Source organism: Heterocephalus glaber, unplaced genomic scaffold (assembly GCF_053883595.1).
Source record: "Heterocephalus glaber isolate CG9 unplaced genomic scaffold, H.glaber_assembly_v1.0 deba00001610, whole genome shotgun sequence".
In the NCBI taxonomy this organism is placed as follows: Eukaryota; Metazoa; Chordata; class Mammalia; order Rodentia; family Bathyergidae; genus Heterocephalus; species Heterocephalus glaber.
The window spans coordinates 33577325-33599965 of NW_028258381.1; the positions used below are offsets into that span (position 1 = coordinate 33577325).

Consider the following 22641-nt stretch of genomic DNA (forward strand, 5'->3'; position numbering starts at 1 on the left):
TCTCTGTCCTGGGCTCAGCCTCCAGTACCTCCCCAAGACCCCACAGGGAGAGCCTCAATATTACACCAGAGCTGCCAAAGCCTCGCTATTACACCAGGCATCCTCCTTCTTGCTCACACCTGGGACAAGGGGAGTGAGGTCCGGAAGGGCTCTAGACACACCTGACCTCAGCACAATTCCCTCTGGCACACCCCCAGAACTGTGTCCCTGAGACTGTCTGCTCAGGGACATAACTCCATCCTTAAAACAGAGCTACTCTCCAGTAGGTCAAATTCCCATCCCTGGAAGCCCTAGAGAAAACTGAGCCCAAGCAGGAATGGACTCATGGCCCTGGGGGCCATACTCAGGCCCCACATTTCCTACAGACAAGAAAATAGAAGCTGGCAGTGCCTCGGATCCAGTGGGGACTCCAGGTTGCTGAGGCAGAGTGCCTGCTCCACAGAGAGGATCCAGGCAAAAGATCAGCTGAACTGGCTCCAGGCCCACCTACCATGGGGATCTAGGCAGCATGCAGAACCGGGACCGGCCTGGTCCTACCCATTGCACCAGCCAGGACACCGAGGCCTGAGGGACATGAAGTGAAAATGGAGTGGCCAGGTGAGCTCATCTCCAGGAAGTGATGGGAACCTTGTCGACACAGAAGGCTCCACTGCTGCCCACGCACCCTGCAGCCAGGGCTCGTTGCTCTCAAAGAGGCTGTTGTGACTTGCATTCAAGGTCCCAGTGCAGGTGCAGACACCTGTCTCAGGAGCCCAAAGGCACCAGTAGCATATGGTCCTCACAAGGTGCTGGGGGATGGCCTCACCTTGCAGATGCATAGGTGGAGGTGTGGATGGAGAGCCCCCTGGCCCAAGGTCCCAGGGCAGAGGGGATGAAAGAGCCAAAAGTGAGCAGAGCTGTCTTGCAGGTCACACCCAGGGGGCCACTGCAGGAGCTGGAATCCCAGGAATGCAGGGCAGACCCAACCAAGGACTGGGGCAGGGAGGGGGGGCAGCTCAGCCCAATCCAGCCAGACCTGGCCTCTCCCTGCGGCCATCTCCACCCTGACCTGGGGGAAGAGGCAGGGCTGAGCACAGTGGCCCTCACTGTGGGACTGTCCCCAGGCCTCTAATTTCCTCAGCAGCAACAGCACCAGCTCCAGCTTCTCGGTTGGGACTCCTGTCCCACAGGCTTTAAAGGACAGGTGTCTCACCAGACAGTCTGCACATAAAAGCCACACAGTGAGCTGGCATCTCAAGCACACATAAAGGAATGTGCATGCACCTAGTACATCAGAAGCACATCCCGCAGGCATGGCGTCCTAAGCGGTGCAGCGCAGAGATGTCATGGGCCCCAGCAGGACCTCTCAGGTCCCAGGTATAACGGGCATCCGCCTATGGTGAAGGAGCCGGGGTACACGGCCAGCCTGGCCTTCAGCACATCCTCTCCAGTCTTCAGGCCACTTCGACCACTGGAAAAGCATTCAACCAGAGCCCAAAAGCTGCAGAGCGAGCCACTGAAGATGTTCCTTATAACACATGTCCACGAGCTCATGCACCAGAGACGTAGCCACCACGCCAGTCACCCAAGGTGCGACAGCGGGTCACGGGAGCTGAGAGGCCGTGGGCTCCAGGGTCATAGCATAGCAGATCAGCTCACTGCTTGAGGCCTCCCACTGTCCCCTTGCTGCTCTGATGCAGGACAGCCTAGTCCCTCTTGACGGGTTCTCTGGTCGGTTCTGGAGCCCAAAGACAACGGCATTCCAGGTGCTCAGTGGGGGCAGGACAGGGCTACCAGCCCAAAAGCTCTTCTCCCCCACTGTCACTCAGCAACTACCCTGTGACCAGGGGATGGGTTAGACTCCAGTAAGCAACGAGAACAATGTGACCACAAATGTGTTTCACGTGCATTTTTTTTCTTCTGGTTCAAAAAATTAATAATAATAATAGGCTCTCATGTATATAAAACTGGTAACAATAAAAATACAAACTTCACCTTTACAGAAGAAAAAACAAAAACAAACAAAAAAAACCCCACAAAGAAACTACACATGCACATTTCTGTTAATACAAATAAAGCACAACAGCTTACCAAAAATAAAGAATTTAGGTTCTGTCCAGACACTCCGAGGGGCACAAGAGCCACACAGCCACCCTTGGGGAAGAACAGCGGGCAGCACCTCGGGGGGGATATGGTCTCACTTCATTTGAAAAATAAGTGGGTACAGGAGGAACATATAAAGCCAGAAACATTTAGGAAATGATGCATAGGTCGGTATACCATGTTTATTTTAATACATCTCATTAGTTGCATCCTGCTAGGAAACACACTTGTGGCACGGTCCTGACAGTTACAGCAGCCTGTGTGTTATCGGAGTAAATGTCATCCAAGAGATAATTAAAAAGAAAAAAAAAAAGCTAGGCAAAGAGTAAAAAGGAAAGCTTAATCACTTTACAGTGTAAAAAAACAAAAAACAAAAAAACAACAACAACAACAAAAAACCCACTTAAGGCTCTGTCTGGGGAAGGCCCCGATGGACTCAAGCACGACAGCGAGGTGTAGGCACAGCTGCCCGGGTCACCCCGATTCCCACGTGTCCCGCAGAGCCTGGCGCCCCGCAAGTGTCTGCAACTCCACGTCCTTGGCAAAGAGCACCTGTGGCCACCGACAGAAGAAATCCATCCCTTGAGCCGCCACACGTCCACCCCTCGGGGCAGCCCTTCTGTCCGCCGCGTAGATATTTGTTGTGAGTCCAGTTTGTTTGTGTCATGTTTTGTGGTTTGTTTTCTCTCTCGCTGACAAGGAGGCTTCTGCTGTCTCTCGGAGTGCTACAATACGTGCTTTGATGTCACACTGAACAAATGCACACTGTCGGCTTTGTTCTCCAGGGTGCTCTTGGACAGTTTTCACGGAGGAGAACAAAGACCACACGCTGGCAATCAAGCACCGTACATAGTAGGTTCAGGAATGTAACACGCCATGTACATCCGTGTCCCAGGAGAGGGCTGCTGGGTCATCCTCACCTCACATCTGCGGGGAGAGTGACAGACAGGCTGAGAGCCAGGACCCCAGGAGCACAGCTCGGCAGACGGGAAGCACTGACAATGTGGTGACTTGATCAGGGCCACACGCCATGCAAGACTCAGGATTTCAATTTGCCAGGAAATTTTTAAAAATCAAACTTGCCGTGTTATTCAGAAAGAACTGTGACCAGGTCATAGCATCACACAGAATATGTCCTGAAAGCAAGCCCCCCTGCTCCCATTGTACAGATGGGGAAACTGAGGCCTGGGAAGGTACTTTTGTCCTTCTCCCTACCTTCCTTTCCTTCTAGCCCAGGGCCCGGATGTGACTTCTGGAGCTCTGGCAGCTATTTCGGTCCATGAGACAGATGCCACCAGCCACAGGCCCTGTGACCAGGCAGACCAGGCAGACTAGGCTGAACTGTTTTCATTTTTGTGTTTTTTGTGATGCCAGGGACCAAACCCAGGACCCATGAGTGCTGGTGGGGCAAGTACTGTAAGGCCCCTTCTCCCGCCCATTCCAACACTCTGGGCCAGAGCCTGAGGCCTGACCAGGGGCAGTGGAACACCAGGTACACTAATCCCCGCTACCGCGCCACAGCCCTGGGACATTTTCCTCTCGGGGTCCTTCCTGGGACCTAAGCACCTCCCCCACCTCACCACCTCAGGAGCCAGGGCTCAGACGCCCTGTCTCTGAAAAGCCCCCTCAAGTCTAGAGCAGCTATTTGTCTTGGATGCCACGGAGTCCCCTGTGGCACAGGAAGGAGCTGGCCAGACAGGCCTGTGACTGGCAGGCTCCGAAACTTCATCTCCCCTTTTCCTCTGGGTAGCAACATTTCCTACATTTCCCAGGTCAGCAGATGAGAGAACAAGAGCCACTGGGTGGGACTCGGGAAGCATCTTTCTTCCCACCTTCTCTTTCTTCCTGCCTAGAGCACAGTGACTTCTGGAGCTTTAGCAGCCCCCTTGGGCCACCAGGCAATTCTGCAGATGGATCCTGGACAGAGATCAGCTGTATCCCTCTGGCTGGTACACGGGAGCGAAGAGATCCACTTAACACTCTGCAGTCCTCCTCTGCACTCTGCTGAGGCCCGGTTTCCTTGCCTGTCAGTGGAGTGGGAGGCTTGCCCCAAGACCCCGGCTAGTGAATGTCAGACCCAAACCCTCCTAACTGTGTGTGATGCCTAGTGGCCCAATCAACGACAAAGAACAGAGTGGCAAGAGGGGATCCGAGCGTAGTGAGCGTGGACCATGGCTCCTGTGCATAGGAGGGTCCAGAGCGGTACAGACCCACAGCCCAGCAGACCCGAAGCAGGCAGACCCGAGGCCAATCAGGGCCCCGGCCACCCCGCCGGGCGGAAGCTGATCATTTGCCGATGTGATCGTTGATGGCGCCCCTAGCCTTCGCGGTCCCGGCACTCCCAGCGTGGCGGGGTGGCAGGGCCTACCTGGTTGGCGACTTTAGGTGGGTTTTAACCGTTTTCTTTTCCGTTTTTTACCTGACTCCCTACGCCTTCCTGTTGGTGAAAGGCAGGGGCGGTGAGTGGCCTCAGGGAGGCTGGCAGGAGCAGACTGCAGCAATAAATACCTGAGTGTTTATCTTGAGGGCAAACTCGCCCCGCCCTGGCTCCGATACTTCCGGGTCCCTCTGCCCTTGGGCAAGCCTGGGGGCCGCAAGCACCCACTGCTGCTCAAGACCTGACCAGCAAGGCCACAGCAAGTGCCCAGCATCCACCTGCCCGCCTGCTCCTCTGCCCACTCGGCAAGCCCTTCTGCACCCCTCACCTGGCCCAGCCCCTCACTCCAGCTACAACCTGTTCTTTTGCCAGCTTTCCAGGTGGCAGAACCCTCCCCAGATGTCTCGAGGTGGCAGAACCCCATCCCTGCTGCTAACAAGGCCTGGACCCATTAAGCTGTTACCCAGAAGATCCCACACCAGGGCCAACTTCAAACCCCCAGACCCAGCTTCCAGGAATGCCCAGCACTGGTGAGGATGAGGGCAGCCACTCACCCGTCTCCTCTTCCCGATGGTCTGGATTCAGGCTGGAGGTCGCACATGCACACTCCAGGTGTTCCTCTAACCTCACCTGGACCTCTTTCAACTTTGGCTTCTTCCTGACATACTCCACTTTGGCCACCTGCCAAGAGCAAAGCCACTGTGAACACCAACACCAAGGGGGGACTCAGGCACCATGCTCAGGCTGGGAATGCAAGGCCCATCCCAGGGCGGGTGAGTGGGGTTAGAACAGCCCAACCTTGAGCTCTGACCTCTACAAGGGCAGGCGTGCAAGTGAAAAACAAGCTTGGTCTCATTTTTGTTTAGGACAAACCCAAAGGCTCGCAGGTACCTGGCAGTCTGAGCATTCACATAGCACAGGTGGCAGGAGACAGCAGTGGTTTCTACACCTGCGTGCACTAGGCAGTGCCAGGGCCAGGATTTGCTGCTACTGTGCATGGCTGGGGCCAGCTGACGCTCAGGGTGCCCTCCCCACCCCACCCTATCCCACCACCTATAGTCCAAGAGGAATGGCGCTGACCCACAGCCACCTGGTGGTGGCCCAGCCAGGCCTGGGGCTCTAGGGGCTCAGAGGAGCCTGGCCTTCTCAGCAGTGTGGGTGAGGGACAGCCAGCCATCACAAGGCCACATGAGGTGGACTCAGAGAGCAGGCTGCAGGGCTGCGGCTTTTGGTGCAGAGAGCACGGAAACCCAGACCTCAGCTGGAAGCCTCCTCTTCAAAGGAGGGGCCCATCCTGGACATCAGCCCCTGTCACAGACCAAAGCCACCTGTGCCCTCCCCAGAAAGGCAGGACAGAACCCTCAGCCGGGGTCAAGCACCAGGTGCTCGAGAACAAAGGTCTGCAGTCCTGTGAGACAACAGTTCTAGGTCCCCACAGCCCCAGCTGGGCCCTGGGACCACACACTGTCATGGAACACAATCCCCACCCCAAGCCTACAGATGCATATCTTAGGCATTTAATCTAGGTTCATAGTGAGCACCTGCCCAGGATGCCAACCATGTCCCAGGTCCCTCACCTCCTCCCAATGAGTGGATGAGGGGCAGTCTGACCACCATCCTCCTCAGAGTCCCAAAGCCAGTGTGCATTCTGTCCTACCCAGGGCCAGCACCTCCGGGGCCAGAAGAGACACCAAGGCACAACAAGCTTCTCCTGTGGATGCCCCAAGAGCATGCGTGGAGGCCTCTCCCCGAGTTGCCAGCCTGTCTCATCACCACCTGGAATGGACACTGGGGAGCACACTCCCTCTCCCAGCCCCATGGAACCGTGTACACAGTAGGCACCTGTATGAGGACTCCCTCCAGCACCACCAAGCTGTACAGGCAGTAGGTGCCCCTCTGTGTATAACCCAGAGGAGCTCCCTCCCAGCCCCATGGAGCTGTGCACACAGTAGGTGTCCATCTGTATACCCAAGAGTGGCCCTCAAGGTCGCCCCTTTACTCTTCATTGTGCACCAGGGACACAGGCTCAAAAGGGCATGGAGGCCACCCTGCATCCCCAAGAACCTGGAGGTGGGGTTCCTAGCCAGCCCTAGCCTGAGGGTGAGGGTGCCCACCCAGTGGCCAGCTCTGTGGCAGTCAGGAAGGCAGAATATTTTCCTTTCCCACCTGCCTTCCGGGTCTGGACTTTAGGCGGAAGGTCAGTCCTGCACCCACCGGGAGGCTACCCCACAGGCAAGCCTCCCTGGGTCACTGGGAATAGGCCTGGCTGGACCCTGCTGCACGCCACCTTGGCGTTAATAGTTAACCCATGGTGCAAAGGGTGCCGGGTGCCCAGCGGGTGTGAGCGCTGTGGCTGCCACAGGTGTGAACACAGTGGCCAAGCATGAGCTCAGAGTGCAGGGTGTGGGGCGGGGTCAGAGGTCAGCAGAAGTGTCCCTACCTCAGGAGGTGGAAGAGACAGTGGCCCGCTTGGAGGAGCACAGGCCTTGCCAAAGGGTTGCTGCCTGGAAGGGGCCGTTTCACTGCTGTTGGGAGGGCTGGGATCCCCACCCACCCACAACCCACCCCTTTCCCAGGTCAGGGCCCAGGAGGGAGGAGCCTGTCGGGCTCTGAGTAGGCCATACCCACCCAGGAAACAAAGGAAGTCCCCACATAGACACTCCACTCAGGACTGGGACAGAGTGGCTGCAGAGCCACTCCGCAGGTGTAATACTGACACACGCCATCAGGCCAAGGTCAGCTCCAGGGCCCCCTTAGGGAGGCCAAGCCCCCCTAGTCCCGGGGGGATACTGCACGACCCACTCACTGTCTCTAAGATCAACATAAGGGCTGTTTACCCCCAGGTAGAGAACGGGGGTCCAGTGACCCTCTCTTTCTAAGGTCTGGAGGTGGGGGGCTGGGATGAAACTCAGCAAGTCCTAAGAGAACAGTGGGGCTGCCTGGACCCCGCCATGCCCCAGCCCTCCTCTGCACCCCCAGCTTCCAGGAATCAGAACCAGATCTGCCTGGGAACAGACACAAGCCCAGCACCTCCTCCCCTGTAGAGGAGCCCCAGCCATAAACTCAAGCAGGTGAGAGGCTGTGCTCCCCCGAACCCCACACAGGGTCAGGGGAGCAGAGAAGGTGGGCTTTGAGCCCCTGGGGCCAGGCTCGGGTCAGGCACTTGTCTGAGTGGCACAGCCTCTGTGGTCAACACCGGCCTCCCCTAGTTCCCCCACAGAGCAGATGCCAGGCCCCAGATTGGCTGAGACCTGGACCCCCAAGCAGGCCACAGGCGTGTTCCCCTCCACCACAGACCAGTGGGTGTGGCAGGCAGGGCAGCCCCTCAGCACTCCAGCTATGCTGCCCTCGCGACAGTCCCTGAGGCTGCCTGGTCTGGGCACCCACTTTCTCTCCAGACAGACCATGTTTATCAGAGAAAAACAAACAATTTATGATTGCACCTGCTGCTGGGAATGCGAGGATTCCAGCCACTTGGCCAGCTCTGTCTGGCCAGGAAATGGCTACATTTTTCCCCCGAGAATATGTTGTGAATATTAAATTCTCAAAAATCCCCTCCATGAAAGCAAAGTCTGAAAACAAAGACTACAAGATCTAGGGTCCCCCACTTGCATTCCCTGGTCCTGAGAGGTCCCTGAAGTCCCTCCTTGTATTATACCCCACCCACTGTTGCCCTGGCCCCCGACCCACATGCTCCCAGTAAATTCACCCCAGAGCCTCACCCAGCCAAGCTGTATCCCTCCTGCATGAGACGCCCAGCAGACCCCCAGGCTGCTGCACAGACCCCCCTCCCCAGGAGGGTCATCCTGACCACTCCAAAGCTTCAGGATTGGGTCCGCTGTGATAAAAGCCACCACTGACTAAGCCCGGGCCTGTGACCCTGGTGGCCAGCTGGGAAGAAACGGTACAGCCCCTGCACAGATGAGGGCCCAGAAAGGACAAGCAGCCTGCCCAGTGCTCCACAGCTTTCCATCCTTGCCTTCAAGGGACTGGACTTCTCTAGGAGCAGAGCCCTGACCCAAGGCCCTGGGACCCCACCCCAGAGACCCTGAGCCTCTGTTCAACTCCAGGCTCTTCCCAGGTCCAGGTCCCTCCCAGCTGGAGGGTGCTGGAGCCCAGCTCCCCAGGAGGGTGACGGGAGCTAGGCCTCACGCTGGTAGAGAAGGGGCTGAGCCCACCTGGCCCACACTCTCAGCATTGCTTCTGGGCCAAAATGAAGTGGCTCCAGGGCTCCCTAGGGTCCAGGGGCCCCTTCTCATGGTGCTGACACCCTGCCCTTCACCACAGGGAGGGATGTGAGATCCCATCCCCTAAACCTTGGGCCCCCAGCTAGGAACCCACCCCCAGGACATCCCCCCAACTCTACCCAGGGAAGCAGGGAGGGAAGCCTGGCCTGGGCGCCCAGCGAGCACACACCTTTGGAAACCTGAGGTCCAGAGGGCTGACCACATGTCTATGGAGGCACGTTGGGTCCTGACTCTCAACACCCCCTCAAAACAACACCAGCCTAAGGCTTCCCTGTACACCGATGACTCAGGCAGAACCAGGTCAGATGCAGCTCAGAGCTGGTCCCACAGTGGTCCTACCCAGGGCAGAGCCAAATGGGACCCAAGAAGGGGGCAGCTCTGCTTCGTCCAAGGCAGATACCCAGTAGCTCCCGGGGGCCAGATACCAGGTGTGACCAGCAGAGCACACAGAGCAGCCAGCCCCAAAGCCCTGCTGCCTCTGCCAGGGCTGGAGGTCAGGGAGGCCACACATGGTGGATGAGGCCTCCCCTCCATGCCCCCAGAAGCCAAAGGAGAGCCCATCCCAGACCCCAAACAGTGACCCCAGTGCTGACCTGGGATAGTGGCTGCCTGCCCCTCCTTTCACCTAGCCTCACCCCCACTGACCACACTACCCAGGCTCATCTCCCTTACCCAGGTCACCTCCTGCCTCAAGCCCAATGGTGCTCAGATGCCACAAGAGGCCTCCTGGCACTGCTACCTCTGTCCCTTCTGCCAGAGGCCCCAGAGTCTGGTGCCTCATGTGTCCACGAGCCTTTGGGAGGATGGGCAGGGGACAGGCCTTCCCGAGGAGGGAGCCCAGGGAGGGCCTAGCTCTGGACACAGGACTTGGTGTCCAGACGGGATGACGAGAATCCCACTGGGCAGACGAGGTCAAGTCATGGCACCCTCTGAGGACCTCTAGACTCCCAGATCGCTCAGGAGAACAGGGGAAGAAGGCTCCACTGCCATGCTGGGAACACATTCCCTATTCCCACCCCAGGGGAAGCAGGAGTGAGAACAGCAAGAACCTTGAGGCTACAGGCCACAGGCTAAAAACTTCCAAGTAACCTCCTTCATACCAGTACCTGTCCCTCTGAGTCCCTGTCTCATTCATCTAAGGACAGGCCAGCACCCACACACGGAACAGGTCTAACCAACCCTGTACCCCAGAGGGCAAGAAAGCTTAGCGTTTCAAGCTCTTAGGCTAGAAGATCCCCAGCAAGCCCCTAACCCTAACCCTAACCCACAGTGAGAATCTCAGGACCCAGGGAAAGATAGAGGCTGGGCCAGGGTCACAGGACACTGGTGACAATGGGACGACGTCCCTGGGCACGGGGGCCTGACTCACCCCCTCACTGCCCCCACCATGTGGCTCTGCAGAGGGATTCCTTGGTCCCTTAAGGGGAATGTCTGCCCTTGGAGGTCCTCACTCAATCCCAGAGCTCCACAAAGACCAAGTCCTAAACGTCAAGATACGTTTCCACGACATGTGACAAACATTTGACTTGTGACAGGTCCTTAAGACAAAGTGCTCCCCAGCATCCCCCCCCAGACCCCAGGTCTTGGCAGGGTAGGAGGACCTGAAATGGTTTTTGCTAGAGTCTAGGAGTGTGTTCTAATGTCATCTCCAAATCTGAAATTCCCAACTTAATTCTGGGGACTCCTTGACCCAGGAAAAGCGTCCCCTGTCTCAGAAGCAGGCTCTACCAAAAGCTCCACCCCACAGCCTCTAGGATGGGGCCTTGCTACCCACACTCCACTGCTTGGTCAGTCACCTCATGCCCCTAAGGGTCATGCAGGACCGGAACAGCACGGGACCACCGGAACCAGACTCTAGAGAGCAGAGCCCAGGAACATCCAGCCTAGGATGGCAGTCTGAAGGCTCAGCATCAGTGGGCCTCACAGTAGATGCCTAGCGGTGCCCCAGGTACCTGCCCTCCACCTGTTCTTCAGAGACCAATACCCAAGGGTCTGCCATGTGCAGGAAGCCCTCATCTGAGCAGGGCACATGGGGCCAGAGGAAAGCAGACCCTGCCTACAAGCCACAGCTGGGCTGGAAGCCTCCATCCAGCAGCTCAGAGGGAGCTGAACCAGCCTGACTGTCCCTCATGACTCAGGGGCCAGGACACCTCGGCCCCACTCAATCTGGAGGTCACCGTGGCTGAGTGGCAGCTCACCTTGACACTCCGGTGGTGGACCCTCGAGGGCTGGCACTTGACGCTGCTGGTGTTGCAGCAGCCGGTGCAGCGCTTCACCTCCACGCACGGCGGCCAGATCAGGAAGTTGGCAGACGTGGGGTCCACCTGGCTCCGAGGTATCTCGTAAATGACTGTCCTGGTCTTGCAGACCGCGGGAATGGCTTCCTCTGCAGAACAAGACTGCAGTGAGCACACAGAACTCTTCACACCCACCACCCCAGGTGACCAGGCTTAGGGCCAACCCCCCCGCCCCCGCCCCACACACAGGCTCTTGCAGGCTGGGCAAGGGCCCCAGCAGAAGAACCAGCCTGGACCCTAAAACCCAAGGATCTACAGGTGGTCCCTGGAGGTGCAGAGGCTGGGAAGGCAGGGAATAGGCACAGTCTGAGTCCCCAGGCCACCCAGGGACCTGCTCACAAGAGTCACCAAGAGGCCACCGGATACCCCCAAGAAGGAGCCCATTGGACCCGGTCCCCTATCTGCCCCCAGCTGGGAGCACGCTGGGACTCTACATTAGGACTGGAATGAGGCCTCTTTGCAGACAGGCCCCAACAAGACTGGGCACTTAAGGAATTTATGACAGCTCTTCCCTGGAAACTCTTGGCCCAGGCTGCATCTCAATGAGGAGCAGGCCAGGCGGGAGGCACATTGTGGAGGCAGAGGGCGCCTCCAGAGAGGGCAGGAGGCCAGAGCCAGGCCCAGCCTTTGTTTGGGGAGAGATGTTCGGTGGCTTGCTGGAGGCCGCTATGGGGAGCCTGGCCTACCCCCTACAGCCCTGCCACCAAAGCCTCCTGGACCCACCGATGCTCCTCTTCCTCCGAATGGGCACAGGCCGCTTCTCGGGAGCATGTTTGGTGGCATGGGGCACCTGGGCTCTCAGGCTGGTCTCCAAGGCATCCTCGGTTCCTACAGGTAGAAAGAGAACATGCGACCAGCCGTCCACACCTGTGTGGTGTCCCAAGCCAGACCTGCATAGTCCTGCAGATCAGCTCTCAGAGCCAGAGCCACCTTGGGACAAAGACCCTGGAAGCTCTCAGCCCACCCAAAGGCAGTCCCTACTCCCCCGCTCCCTACATTCCCACTGGGGTTCTTCAGACGTGCAGAGGATGAAACACTCCAAACCAGGCCAAAAATGTCTCAACACAGAGGTCCCCAGAATCAAGCAATTCCTGCCACACCTGTGGCAGAGCTGAGATCTACTGGGGAAGGGACCCTGGGTGGCCTCCTCTGAGGAAGATCAGTGAGGAATGAACCAGGTCTGGAAAAGCCCAAGGCCATCACCCCAGAACCAAGAGGCCCCGCCTCCTCCATAAACTAGGCCTCCGTGGAGCATCCATCCTAACCTCTGAGGGGCATCATAAGCAACTCCAGACTGGGCTTTAAGCCAGCCCCAACCAGTTCCTGAAATAAGCCTGCTCTGAGGGCCAGAGGCCATGAGAAAATGCAAGAGGTGTGGCTGCTCAGAGACAGTGTAAAGGGAGGCGTGGCTGCTGGCCTAAGCAGTGTCCTGAGCAGTGTCCCTGGGTGCCTGGAGAGAAGGGGGCAGCCCCAGGAAGGAAAGTAGGAAGCCTCTTTGTACCTGCACCCATGCCCTGCAGCAAGGGCCACCACTGGGGGGGAAAGTGTGACAATAACCCAAAGCCACCCCCAGGACATCACAGCCCTAGCACAGTGAGAGGGCTACAGTACACAGCCCCAATTCCCTGGTCCTTCTGATTTCTGGGTAGGGATGGACACAGACAGAGCTTGCCACCTGCCACGTGAAGCCACCAGCTCAACACAGCCCAGACCCCACCTCCTTGCCCATCCCCTCTGCTTCCTCCATCCGGCTTTCAGGGACAAACAGTACAAGGACATGTGCCCAACAGACCAGACTCACAGATTCACCAGATCCCCATCCTGTGGGCTCCCTTCCTTCTCCAGAAGCATGAGTGACATCCCGGCCACCAGCCCAGATCTAGGCCCCAAGGGCACAGGACAAGCAACCCAAGGTCTTTTTGGCCCTGCCCCACGCCCCAGGCATCAAGTCTGAAAACCAGCAAGAGAAGACTAGGGCTCCTCGGCTCCCCTGACACATCTTGGACCAGCACATTTGAAATGAAAACCAAAACTCCCCAACATAGTGTGAATGTCAAAGTCTGAGCAGAACTCGACTTTTTACTTAAGTGACCCAATGTTTCAATACCACTGATTTTTTTGAGACCCAAAATAAGATCAGAACTACTCATGCAATAAGAATTTCCCATCAACCGTTACAAGGAATATATATATATATATTTTTTTTTTTACAGAAAAGTGTCATTGTGAATCATGCCCTGGTGGTGGCCATCTTGCCATGGCCAAACCAAAGAGCCAAGGGTCCAGCTTCAAGGTAAAATTTAGCACAGGCATCAGCTATGGGTCCTCCTGCAGCTTGCTCAGGCCAATGGCTTACTGGGGTCAGGCATTACCCGCCATCCACATCTGAGGAAATGAGGCCCAGAAAAATGAACAGGCCAGGGTCAGATGGCTGAGGAAGGGACCGACCAGCCCAGTGTCCAAGTGCTGGGGCCCCAACCTCAGGCCTCTTGGCTCAGCTCAATGCCCAGAGGGGACACAGCTCTGACAGCTCATCAGTGCTGCTGATGGCCAATTCAGCAGACTTCTTTAGACAAGACGGAGTGGGAACAGCTCCTAATCAAACAGCCCACACTTGCACCCAAGATGGGTGGTCACAGACCAAAAGCCAACCTAGGCTCCAAGGAGCTCTTCTCATTTGCACTGGGTGAGAAGAACCCCACCCAGGCAGGAACTCAGAAGATCAAGACTGATCTGAGGTGGCACAGCAGGAAGCACTCTTCAAACTCTCTCAGGACAACTAATCAGGCAGTTTCCCTTTTGTCTTTATGCACAGATTTCGTGCAAGGCAAGGGAAACTCCTCCAGCTCTGTCCTGGTCGGCTGCTTGAGTGGCTGAGTGGCTGGGATGTTTATGTATCAGTTACTCAATGACCCAGGGCGCCTGGCCAGCCGGCTCCAGGATAACAAAGCTCCCGCCGCTACACCACACAGGACAAACAGGACCCAACTCTACAGCTGGCTGCTGGTTACCTACCCCAAGACCCACGCTGCTCTCTGAGCCCAGCAGCCCCGGAAACCCACTGGCATCACTCTCCTCTCTCGAGCATACTCGCATTGCTCCGGGCTCACCACATTCCCAACACATACTGGAATGTGCACACCTCCAGGGCTCACCACACACCCAGGAGGGGCAGGGTTAAGAGGGTTCCATCTGCACGGTGGCGATGGGGCCGCCACGTGCCAGGCACAAAGCCCCAACCCACTCAAGGGAGACATCAGTTGGGGCCTGGGACACCCCAAGGCCTCCTTCCTGCACCCCGTAACCTTCCCTGTACCCAGAGTCTTTCTGGAGGAGACTGCAGCAGGGTTAGTCACTCTGGATTACCCCAGCACCCTGCCTCTTCTCCGTCAGTCCTTCCCCTACAGTGTCATGGGCTCCTGCCAGACCAGAGTGCTCCCAACAGGCCAGGCATGCCTCTGACTGGACCTAGAAGGGAGGCCAGGGCTGGGCTAGAGGCTCTATCTGAGTCTGGACCACCACAGCCACTTCCAACCTGCTCCAGCAGCCTGCAGCAATGGGCTCCTCATTTCAGGTAGGAAGAGGAGCGCAGGAGCCACCCTTGTCCTGAGGCCAGATGGGACCTCCTTGTTCTTAGTTTCCACAACTTAGGGTACTGCACCAGGAGGAAGAAGACTCACTTTGGAGTTTCTGTCCCCAAAGGTTCCCAGCTCCAAACTGAGGCACAGGGTGGGGAATGGGGGGTGCTATCACTGTTTCCAGGGCACTGAGCAAATCCTATTCAGATCCCAAAACATCTGACATGTGGACACGACTGGGATCTCCACCTCCCTCCACACTTGGCAGACTGCAGGGACAGTGTCCAACCCACCTCCACACACACACTCACAGGCAACCCGAAACCTGCTAGGACGGGAGGTGTACCCTTGCTAGGCCCAGCCCAGAAGCCCCCAGGTCAGGAATGCAGTCAGCAAACCCCACAGAACAGCACTGCTAAAATGTTAATGGGTGGGGGGTGGGGGGTGGAGAGGTGGGGCTGCAGAGAGCAGAATAAGAATGGTCCTGGCAGAAAGTGAATGGCCCATTTCCATGCACTATGGTGCCCCCAGGAAGGAGGCCCAGCCCTCCAAGGCCTAACCCAGCCAAGCCACTTTTTGGGAGGCAGTTGCCCCAAGTCTCCAAATCCATCAGGGACCAGCAAAAGCCAGAGTGTTTTCCCCAGCTACCCAAGCCAAATCCTTTGCCCCGGGCTTTCACATCAAGAAACTAGATCAAAATTCCCCCTGGCCCAGCTCAGATCTCCAAGTGAAACCCTACCCTACTCCAGATAAGAATCAGGCAAAGGATTTCCTGGGTCAAGGAACTGCAGAACCCACAGCCTTGTTAGAAAACGGTTTTGGCATGGAATGAAAACAGCGCAGGCCTCTCCACCACCATAATTAGGTACAAATTTCCAAATGACTAGACCATGTGATTTTACTTAATTCCTCCACCGCCCCCCTTTTCCAAGTACTTTGCAGGGAGAGAGAAATCTTCATTTCACTTAAAATCCTTCACTTCAGCTGTCTTTCCTTACTCCGACAAGTCCATCTCCAATCTCTTTCAAGCCAGGAAGAAATTTCCCCACAGGCATTATCTTCCAGGTCAGCACTCGAGTTCCCCAGGTCAAGTGTCAATTTGGAAAAGGGCGCCACAAAGATGTGGGGATCTCTTTCTCCAGCCCTCAGGGCGTACAGCCCCCCAACACCAGCGCAGAAACCCCTCTAACCCTCGCTACCTAGATCTAGTCCAACACGGCTTCAAAGCTCAGTATTTACAAATAAACTGCTTTCTAAAGTGGCTCAGATCCAGGCTCCGAGGGTGAGCCCCCAAAAGAGCCCCCAGCAAATGTGTCCAAGACGCGCCTTTTTATTGGCTCCTGGAAAGGGGCCTTGCGGCCACAGAGGCCCAACCCCTCAGGGAGCACACCAGCCCACTCCCCTGACAAAGGGGCCAGTCCGGCCAGGTCGGCGCTCGCCCTCCGGCCCTCGCCAGGAGGACCGCCCAGCGCACACTCGCGCATCTCAGACACACACCTGGCCCTGGCCCTGGCGCCCTCTATGCTGCTGGACTTTCTGTGACACACACGGCGTTTCCCTCAAACGCGAAGAAAACATTCCCGGGGCGAGCGAGCAACCCTCAGCCGCCACTGGGAGAGAAAGTGGCGACTGGAAGAGAAACGCCTGACTCATGCGCCTGGGCGTTTATGGCCTGGGAGTGGATTCTGACCTTTCGGTGCGCTCCTGCGCAGCGCCTGGCCCGGCCGCGCGCGGGGCACAACTGGCCACACTCACTCCCCGCCCGCCCAGCCAGCCGCCCGCGCCCTCCCCAAGGGCAGGGGCGCGATTTACCTACGGAGTCTATCTCCAGGAGTCGCTGGAGGTCCCGGATGCTGTGGATCTGACTTCGAGCCAGCCGCTCGATCAGCTCCCGGGGGATCTCAGCTTCCTGCAAGCAGACCACACTGTCAGCGCCCCGGGGTGGTGAGACCCCACCATCCTTGTCCACCCTCTGCAACAGCAGACCCACCCCGCTTTTAAGCATCCGAACAAAAGTCCCCCACCCCCACCCCGCCGAAAGCCAGCCCAGCCCTGTGGGTGTCAGTTACGGGGGTCTGGGGCCGGCGAGGGGCCCAAGAGTTTCTGGTTTAACAGTGAGACCGACATCTAGAAAAAGCCAGTTGAAATGCGTCACGGGTCGACGACGAAAGTCTCGGCAGCCCCAACACATTAATCTAGCCAGGGGCTTAAATTTCAGGCCCCAGAATCCCGGCGGAGCCCGCGGAGGAGAGCGTCTCCCCTAGCCACACAGGCACGCGTGCGCGCCCCACTCCGGCCGCGGCCCTAGCGCCGACTAGGACACCCAAAACCAGCCGGCGCCTGGGGAAGGCTGCAGGGCAAGATAGGGTTAAATATCCACCTCGCGGCTCTCCCGTGCCTGCCCAGCCCACCCCATCACACCACTCTGCCTCCCCCTTCTCCCTCCACGTTTTTAGAAGGAGTAGGGGGTCGCCGAAGGGGATCAAGCACTAAGTTCCCACGACAGAGGCTGTGGAAAGTCATTCATCACAGCTAAGCTCCCGAGGACTCGGGGTGGGGGGTGGGGACGCCGGCGGTGGGAGGGCGCGGGCACAGGCCCGGCCCCAGCTGCCTCGCTCAGCCACCTGTAAGCAGGCCCAGGGCGGGCGCGAGTGCGCCAGCCCGGCGCCCAGCCGGGATCCGAGACCAAGAATCCGGGCTGCGGCGCGGCGCTGCCCACCCTGGGCTTCCGCCGCAGCCCCGCTGCCCGCTCAGAGTGCTGCAGGCTCACGCACACCCCCTTCCCCACCGCGCCCCAGCTGCCCCTCCCCGGGGGGGGGGCGCCCGAGCCCCGCGAAGTTTTCTCCCCACTTGTCCGCCTCGCCGCTCCCCCGTCCCTCCGAGGCAGAGCGACGTAACACGCTGGAAACTCACCAGACACACTTGGGCACGGCAGAAAATAGAACCCAGTTGGAAGAATTTAAAAACAGACCACCTCCACCAGAAATCAAACGTTCCTTGCAGAACCTGGGGTGCCCCGGCCCGCAGGCGGCCGTGGGGGACGTGCGCCCGAGAAGCCGGGAAGGGGCTGGGGCGCAGGGGGTGGCACCCACCTCGGCCAGGGCATGGGCGAGGTATCCGCAGGCGAGGAGCAGCAAGCAAGCCCAAGTCCTCATCGCGTCCCAAGGCGCTGGCGGCTCGGCGGGGAGTCGAGGCCGCGGGGCGGACGCTCCAGCCGGGCTCCTGTGGCGGCGAGATTCAGTACCATCCCTCAGGGAGCGCGGCCCGGAGGAGGGCGGCGCGGAGAGGGAGCCGGCGGAGCGCGCCCGGCGCGAGCTGCGAGTGCGGCGCCCGCGAGGAGGAGGAGGCTGGGGAGTGCGCGCCCGCCGCGCCGGGAGCCTCCTGGGCCGCCGGGTAGGGGGTGGGGACGGAAGGGGCGGAGGGCGGGGGCTGGGCTTCTTCCTTGGTGCGTTCCCGTGCTGGCCACCGCCGCGCTCGCTCCCCGGCGCTGGCTTTAGGAGCGACCCGGCCGGTAATTCCGCATATTTGTGGGCATCAGCGCTGGGAAGGACCCCGGAGCGAGGCCGGAGCCACGGCCGCACCGCCGATCACCTGTCTGGGCGCCAGGCTGGGCCCTGGCGCCGGCTCGCGCGCTCCCTGCGGGCTGCGGGCCACCACCGGCCTGTGTGCGCCTCCGGCCTCCTCTATCCGCTGCCGCCGCTGCCCGGCCGGGCACAGCGCGGCCCAGCTCGGCGCGGCCGGCGGCCTGCGTGCGCCCCTCCGCGGCGCGCCCTCCGCTACGCGCGGCGCTCCGCCCTCCACCAGCCAGGGCCGGGCAGAGCCCGGGGCCTCTCTGCACCGCCCGCGCGGGCCTGAGGGCGGGCGCAGGGCCGGGCGGGCGTAGGGCCGAGCCGGCGCCGCCGCCGCGGGGAGAGGAGGAGGAGGTGGCAGCTCTGGCAGGCCCGACTCGCTGGAGTTGTGTGGCTCCGCAGGACGCGCGTGTGGAGCCCGCGGGCCGCGGAGAGGGGGTTATAGCGTCGCCGCCGCGCCCCTCCCCCGCCCCCGCCCCCGCCTCCCTCGGATTCCGGGCCCGGGACCCGCACCTCGGAAGCCCGAGGGGGTCGTGCGGGCTGGGCCGGGTCGGCTACAGCCGCTGCTGCAGTGACCACACACGCGCTCACGCGGGCAGCGAGATCCATCAGAGCCGGGCGCCCGGCTCCGACACTCGGCGCCAGGGCTCTCCACGCGCCCCTCCCTCGAGCTTGCCCACCCTCCTGTGCCAGCTGCAATTCTGCGGCACCGGGCGGGGAGGGGAGGAGGCCGCCGCAGAAGCGCTGCCGCCGGCGACTCGCCTCTCTCGGGCCTCGGCGGCTGCAGAGGGCAGCACCCAGGGCCGCTGCGCCAAAAAGGGCATGAGAGCCGGCCCGGCCCCCGCCCGGCGAGGCGCTCGGACGCGTTCCACCGCTGGGATCCAGGGCCCTTGCCTTCCCCTCTCCATAAAAGGAGGGGGGTGAGTCTCTGAGGAGAGGTGGGGCGGGTTTAGGGGCGCGTCTGGGGCACTCACCTGGCGGCTGCCACGCGCCCCCGCCCAAGATCCGAAGCCTGGGGCACCTGCTTGAGGAGCCTCCACCCACATTTCGAGGTGGGAAGGAACCCAGATCCGAGAGGGGGCCTGCAGCCTGCCTCATGCCCACCCTGAGACCCCGGGCCAAGTCCCCGCTCCCTCGTAAAGTGCCAGGCCGCGTCCTGAGCCGGGAACTGGGACTGGATGGAACGAAGGAAAAAGAGCGGCTCTTGAGGAACCCTTGGGTTCTGCGTCGGAATCCGCGGGGCGCACAGAGCGCCACCTCCGGCCAAGGCGCAGCACCGAGCGCGACGGTGGGGGGGGGGGGGGACAGGCGCAGACCCGAGTCTGAGCGGGACTGGACGGCTCTCTCCGCCACCTCTAAAAGAGGTCCGCGGGTCTCGGTGGGTTGCACCCGCCTAGACAGGTGGGATCACACCCGACGGCTAGCCCAAGTGCCCTCCTTCAGGGAGGTAGGTAGGCTGCGGTGGGGGGGGGGGGGTGATGGCGTCTTGTCGACCCCAAAGCTAGACGGCCTAGGCCCCTAGGGACTAGGAGATGCCCGGTGGGTGGGTGGGGTTCCGAAAATTCCGCCCACCCAGCTTCAACCCCGTTTCGTGAATTAACACCGCCCTCTCACCTCGCGCCACTCCCGCCCACCCTCCGGACAAAGGCGCAACCCCGCGAGGGCCTTTACTCTCAAGCTCGGCCGATGGCATTTCAAAGGCGGAGTCGGGAGGGCGCTCCAGGGGCTCACCTGCCCCCAAATACCTGGGGCGGGTCCTCTCCTGCGGTTCCCGGAGGGCCCGCGTCTACACGCAGATCCACAGGCCTCCGCATGCCGGCAGTCCCCGCCGCTACCCCTCGGGTGGTCAGGAAGGAGGACCACGCAGAGCAGGGGAAACTTGGAAAGGTGGAGAAGCACCTGAAAGCCCGGCCGTCTGTCCGGGTGGAGCCTCCTGGTGCTCTGGAGGGGCTTTCTGGAAGGCGGCCCCCGGTCGAGCCCTCGCCTTCTTATCCTGGGAGTTGTGCGAATCATGACCCGCTCGGCCTCGGACTCCTCGCGGGCAGAGGGGACGCGAGGACACCTCCTTGGGGTTCAAGGACCCCGTGTGACAGCGGACGTGGGAATCTGGGAGGAAGGTCGCGTTGCATTTCGGACAGGATACCGGCGCGTCCTCCCGGCCCCAACCCCCGCATGGAGCCGAGGGTTCCTGGGACCCCGCCTGGACTCTGCTTCGCTCTGCCCACCTTACCCTCCTGGCGCTATAGGGGCGCCCAGCTGGAGTTCAAGGCGGGTGGGGAAGATCCGGGGACACGGAAAGGGGCTCCCAGGGCGGGAGCCTGGGGCCAGAGCCAGGCGGAGCCTGGGCACATCACCCCGGGACTCGGGAGCTTCGGGGCGTGCGGCGCAGGCATCTCTCGTATCGCTGGCAGCTATTAAAAATAAAACCGACCCGTCGCCATGGCGACCACAACAACAGCGACCGCCCGAGGGTGGTGAGAACTTGGGCGGCGGCGCGACAGACGACGCTGGGGGGGGGGGGGGGCGCTCGGGCACTCGCGTCCTCAAGCCCCTGGGCGCCCTGCTTGGGACAGGGACCACGACCTTCCCCCAAAGCCCCCCTCCCCCAGGCCCGGGAAAAAGTGAACCCTAGACAACTCTTTCTGCGAACTGGAAATAGACTCGGTAGGTCAGCCTTCTCCCAGAGACCACAGGCCTGGATGAGAACCACGCCGCGTGGGCCTCCTCCTCCTCCCTCTTCCCCTTCCTCCCAGTCTAACTCCAGACTCCTCATTTCAGCCCCTGTAGGGGGAGGCTGTGTGAGAAGAGGTGTTCAGGTTTGGAGCCGCGAATGGAGAGGTGCGAGCAGAGCCACCCGGGCCCGCGCGCGGGGGCCGCAGCACCTGTCCCACCCTACCCGACGTGATCCCAGCGGGTGGAAGGGATCACATGCTTCCTTCTGGCTGGGAGTCGAGTTTCACTTCCAGCCGCTATTAGGCGGTTCACACGGTTCACTGCAAACATTTGATAATGAGGCTAAATATACTTTGGAGTCGGAGGAGGCGTGGGTGCTGCTGCCCGAGCGCGTGGGCGCGGCACTCCGGCTCCGAGGGGCATCCCCGCCCAGGCCCTTGCTGTACCGGCGGGGACTCTGAGGCCGACGGCCGGCTTGGTGCCGGAAAAATCGCGCCCATGCGCTGCCGGCGGAAAAAGTTTGGCCCTATCCGCGGACGCGCGTCCGGGAGACTGTGGGCGCCGGAGGTCAGCCAGAGGGCCCCAGGCGGAAAGAGCGGGCGCAGCGAGGAGCTCGGGGAGGCGGGAAGGACGTACTGGTGGGAGAGAAGTTGCACCTGGTGGCAGGGTGTCCTGTCGCCCCGGGAGCCCGCGCTTCCGGCAGACCTCAGGCTCTTACGCACAACCTGACCTGCCCGGGGGCGCATAATTAAGGTGTCAGGTGCACCAAGTGGGCCGAAAGGGGGCCCAGGCATCTGCGGCGACTGGCCCGGGGCTGCATCTTGCTGGTTTCCTCCAGAACCCAGTGCTTTGTGCCTATGTAGGTAGCCCCACTTCACCTTAAAACCAACCCTAATCCATCCCCACTCACACTGGCATGACCAGTGCCCTTTCCAGGACTTGCCACTAGTAGGTGCACAATTATTGGGGTCATTGTTGTTATTTTAGTAGTAATGACTAATGCTTGCTCCGCGCCTGGGTTGTGCCAGGCTGGTACCAAGCTCTTTCCCTGCACAGTTTCATTTCCCACACACTTAGCAAACCTAAAACATATACTGAGACCCCTCTGGAGGAGGGCCATTCACAGGCTTGTAAGACTCCCACCCCAGGATCTTCCATGAGTACCAAAATTGGAATTCCTGGTGTGGCAAGGTAACTGCATCATCGTACCTAGGGGTTATGGCCAGGACTGTGAAGGCAGATGTTGTCCCCTCTGGTGAGCTGACCCACCAGAGCCCATCCCAAGCTGCTGGGTAGAGGAGAGGAGGGATATCCAAGTTTTCACTTGACCTTGGCCTCATTGCTGTAATTTCTCCCTAGCCTGCCCTAGTTCCCCTGCCTCAGTTCCCTCATCTGGAAAATGGGGGACTAATAGCTGTCACCGTGCAGGGAGATGTCCATGGCAGCCTAGCTCCTCCGTCCAAGGAGAAGCCCTGGCACACACCTAGAGGCCTGGAACCCTTGCCAGTGTGACACTGGCCTGCTGTTCGGGTGAAGCCAGCTGGATGCTGAGTCCAGGCTCCGGCCCCAGTGCCAGAGCAGATTTCAGGACAATTTGTAGTGACGAAATACCATCCCTTTATCTCTGGGCAAGGCTTTCTTAGTTCTGCACAATTAATCCATAAGCAGTTTAGCCATGTGGGCCAGCTCCTTGAAGATCAAACGTGCCTAGTGCAGGCGTTAATTAAGTTATTATCTCTGGCCCGAGGCTAAGGATCAGGCCTTTCCAGTTCAGGCTCCCCAGAAGGGGAGATAAGCTGCCAGCAGGGTGGGAAGGCA

The 22641-nt window shown here is 59.8% G+C and overlaps 1 protein-coding gene across 12 annotated transcripts; it reads right to left on the reverse strand.

Moving 5' to 3' along the window:
- Nucleotides 1-2239: 2239 nt before the first annotated feature.
- Nucleotides 2240-20523, reverse strand: Pdgfa (platelet derived growth factor subunit A). Of its 12 annotated transcripts, none has more exons than XM_021254605.2 (8): nt 20381-20505; nt 20050-20256; nt 16394-16490; nt 11727-11831; nt 10905-11092; nt 5014-5140; nt 4451-4519; nt 2240-3009 (listed from the first exon to the last, which is right to left on the reverse strand). In XM_021254605.2, the coding sequence occupies exons 2-7, from the start codon at nt 20161-20163 to the stop codon at nt 4464-4466; spliced, it is 687 nt and encodes a 228-aa protein (XP_021110264.1). In that variant the 5' UTR covers nt 20164-20256; nt 20381-20505; the 3' UTR covers nt 2240-3009; nt 4451-4463. The 12 variants fall into 12 exon arrangements, with proteins under 12 accessions (XP_021110264.1, XP_087051984.1, XP_021110267.1 ...); XM_087195858.1 differs by lacking the exons at nt 20050-20256; nt 20381-20505 and adding exons at nt 17674-17803; nt 18664-18682; XM_021254608.2 differs by lacking the exons at nt 20050-20256; nt 20381-20505 and adding exons at nt 17674-17803; nt 18173-18303.
- Between the last annotated feature and the right edge of the window lie 2118 nt (nt 20524-22641).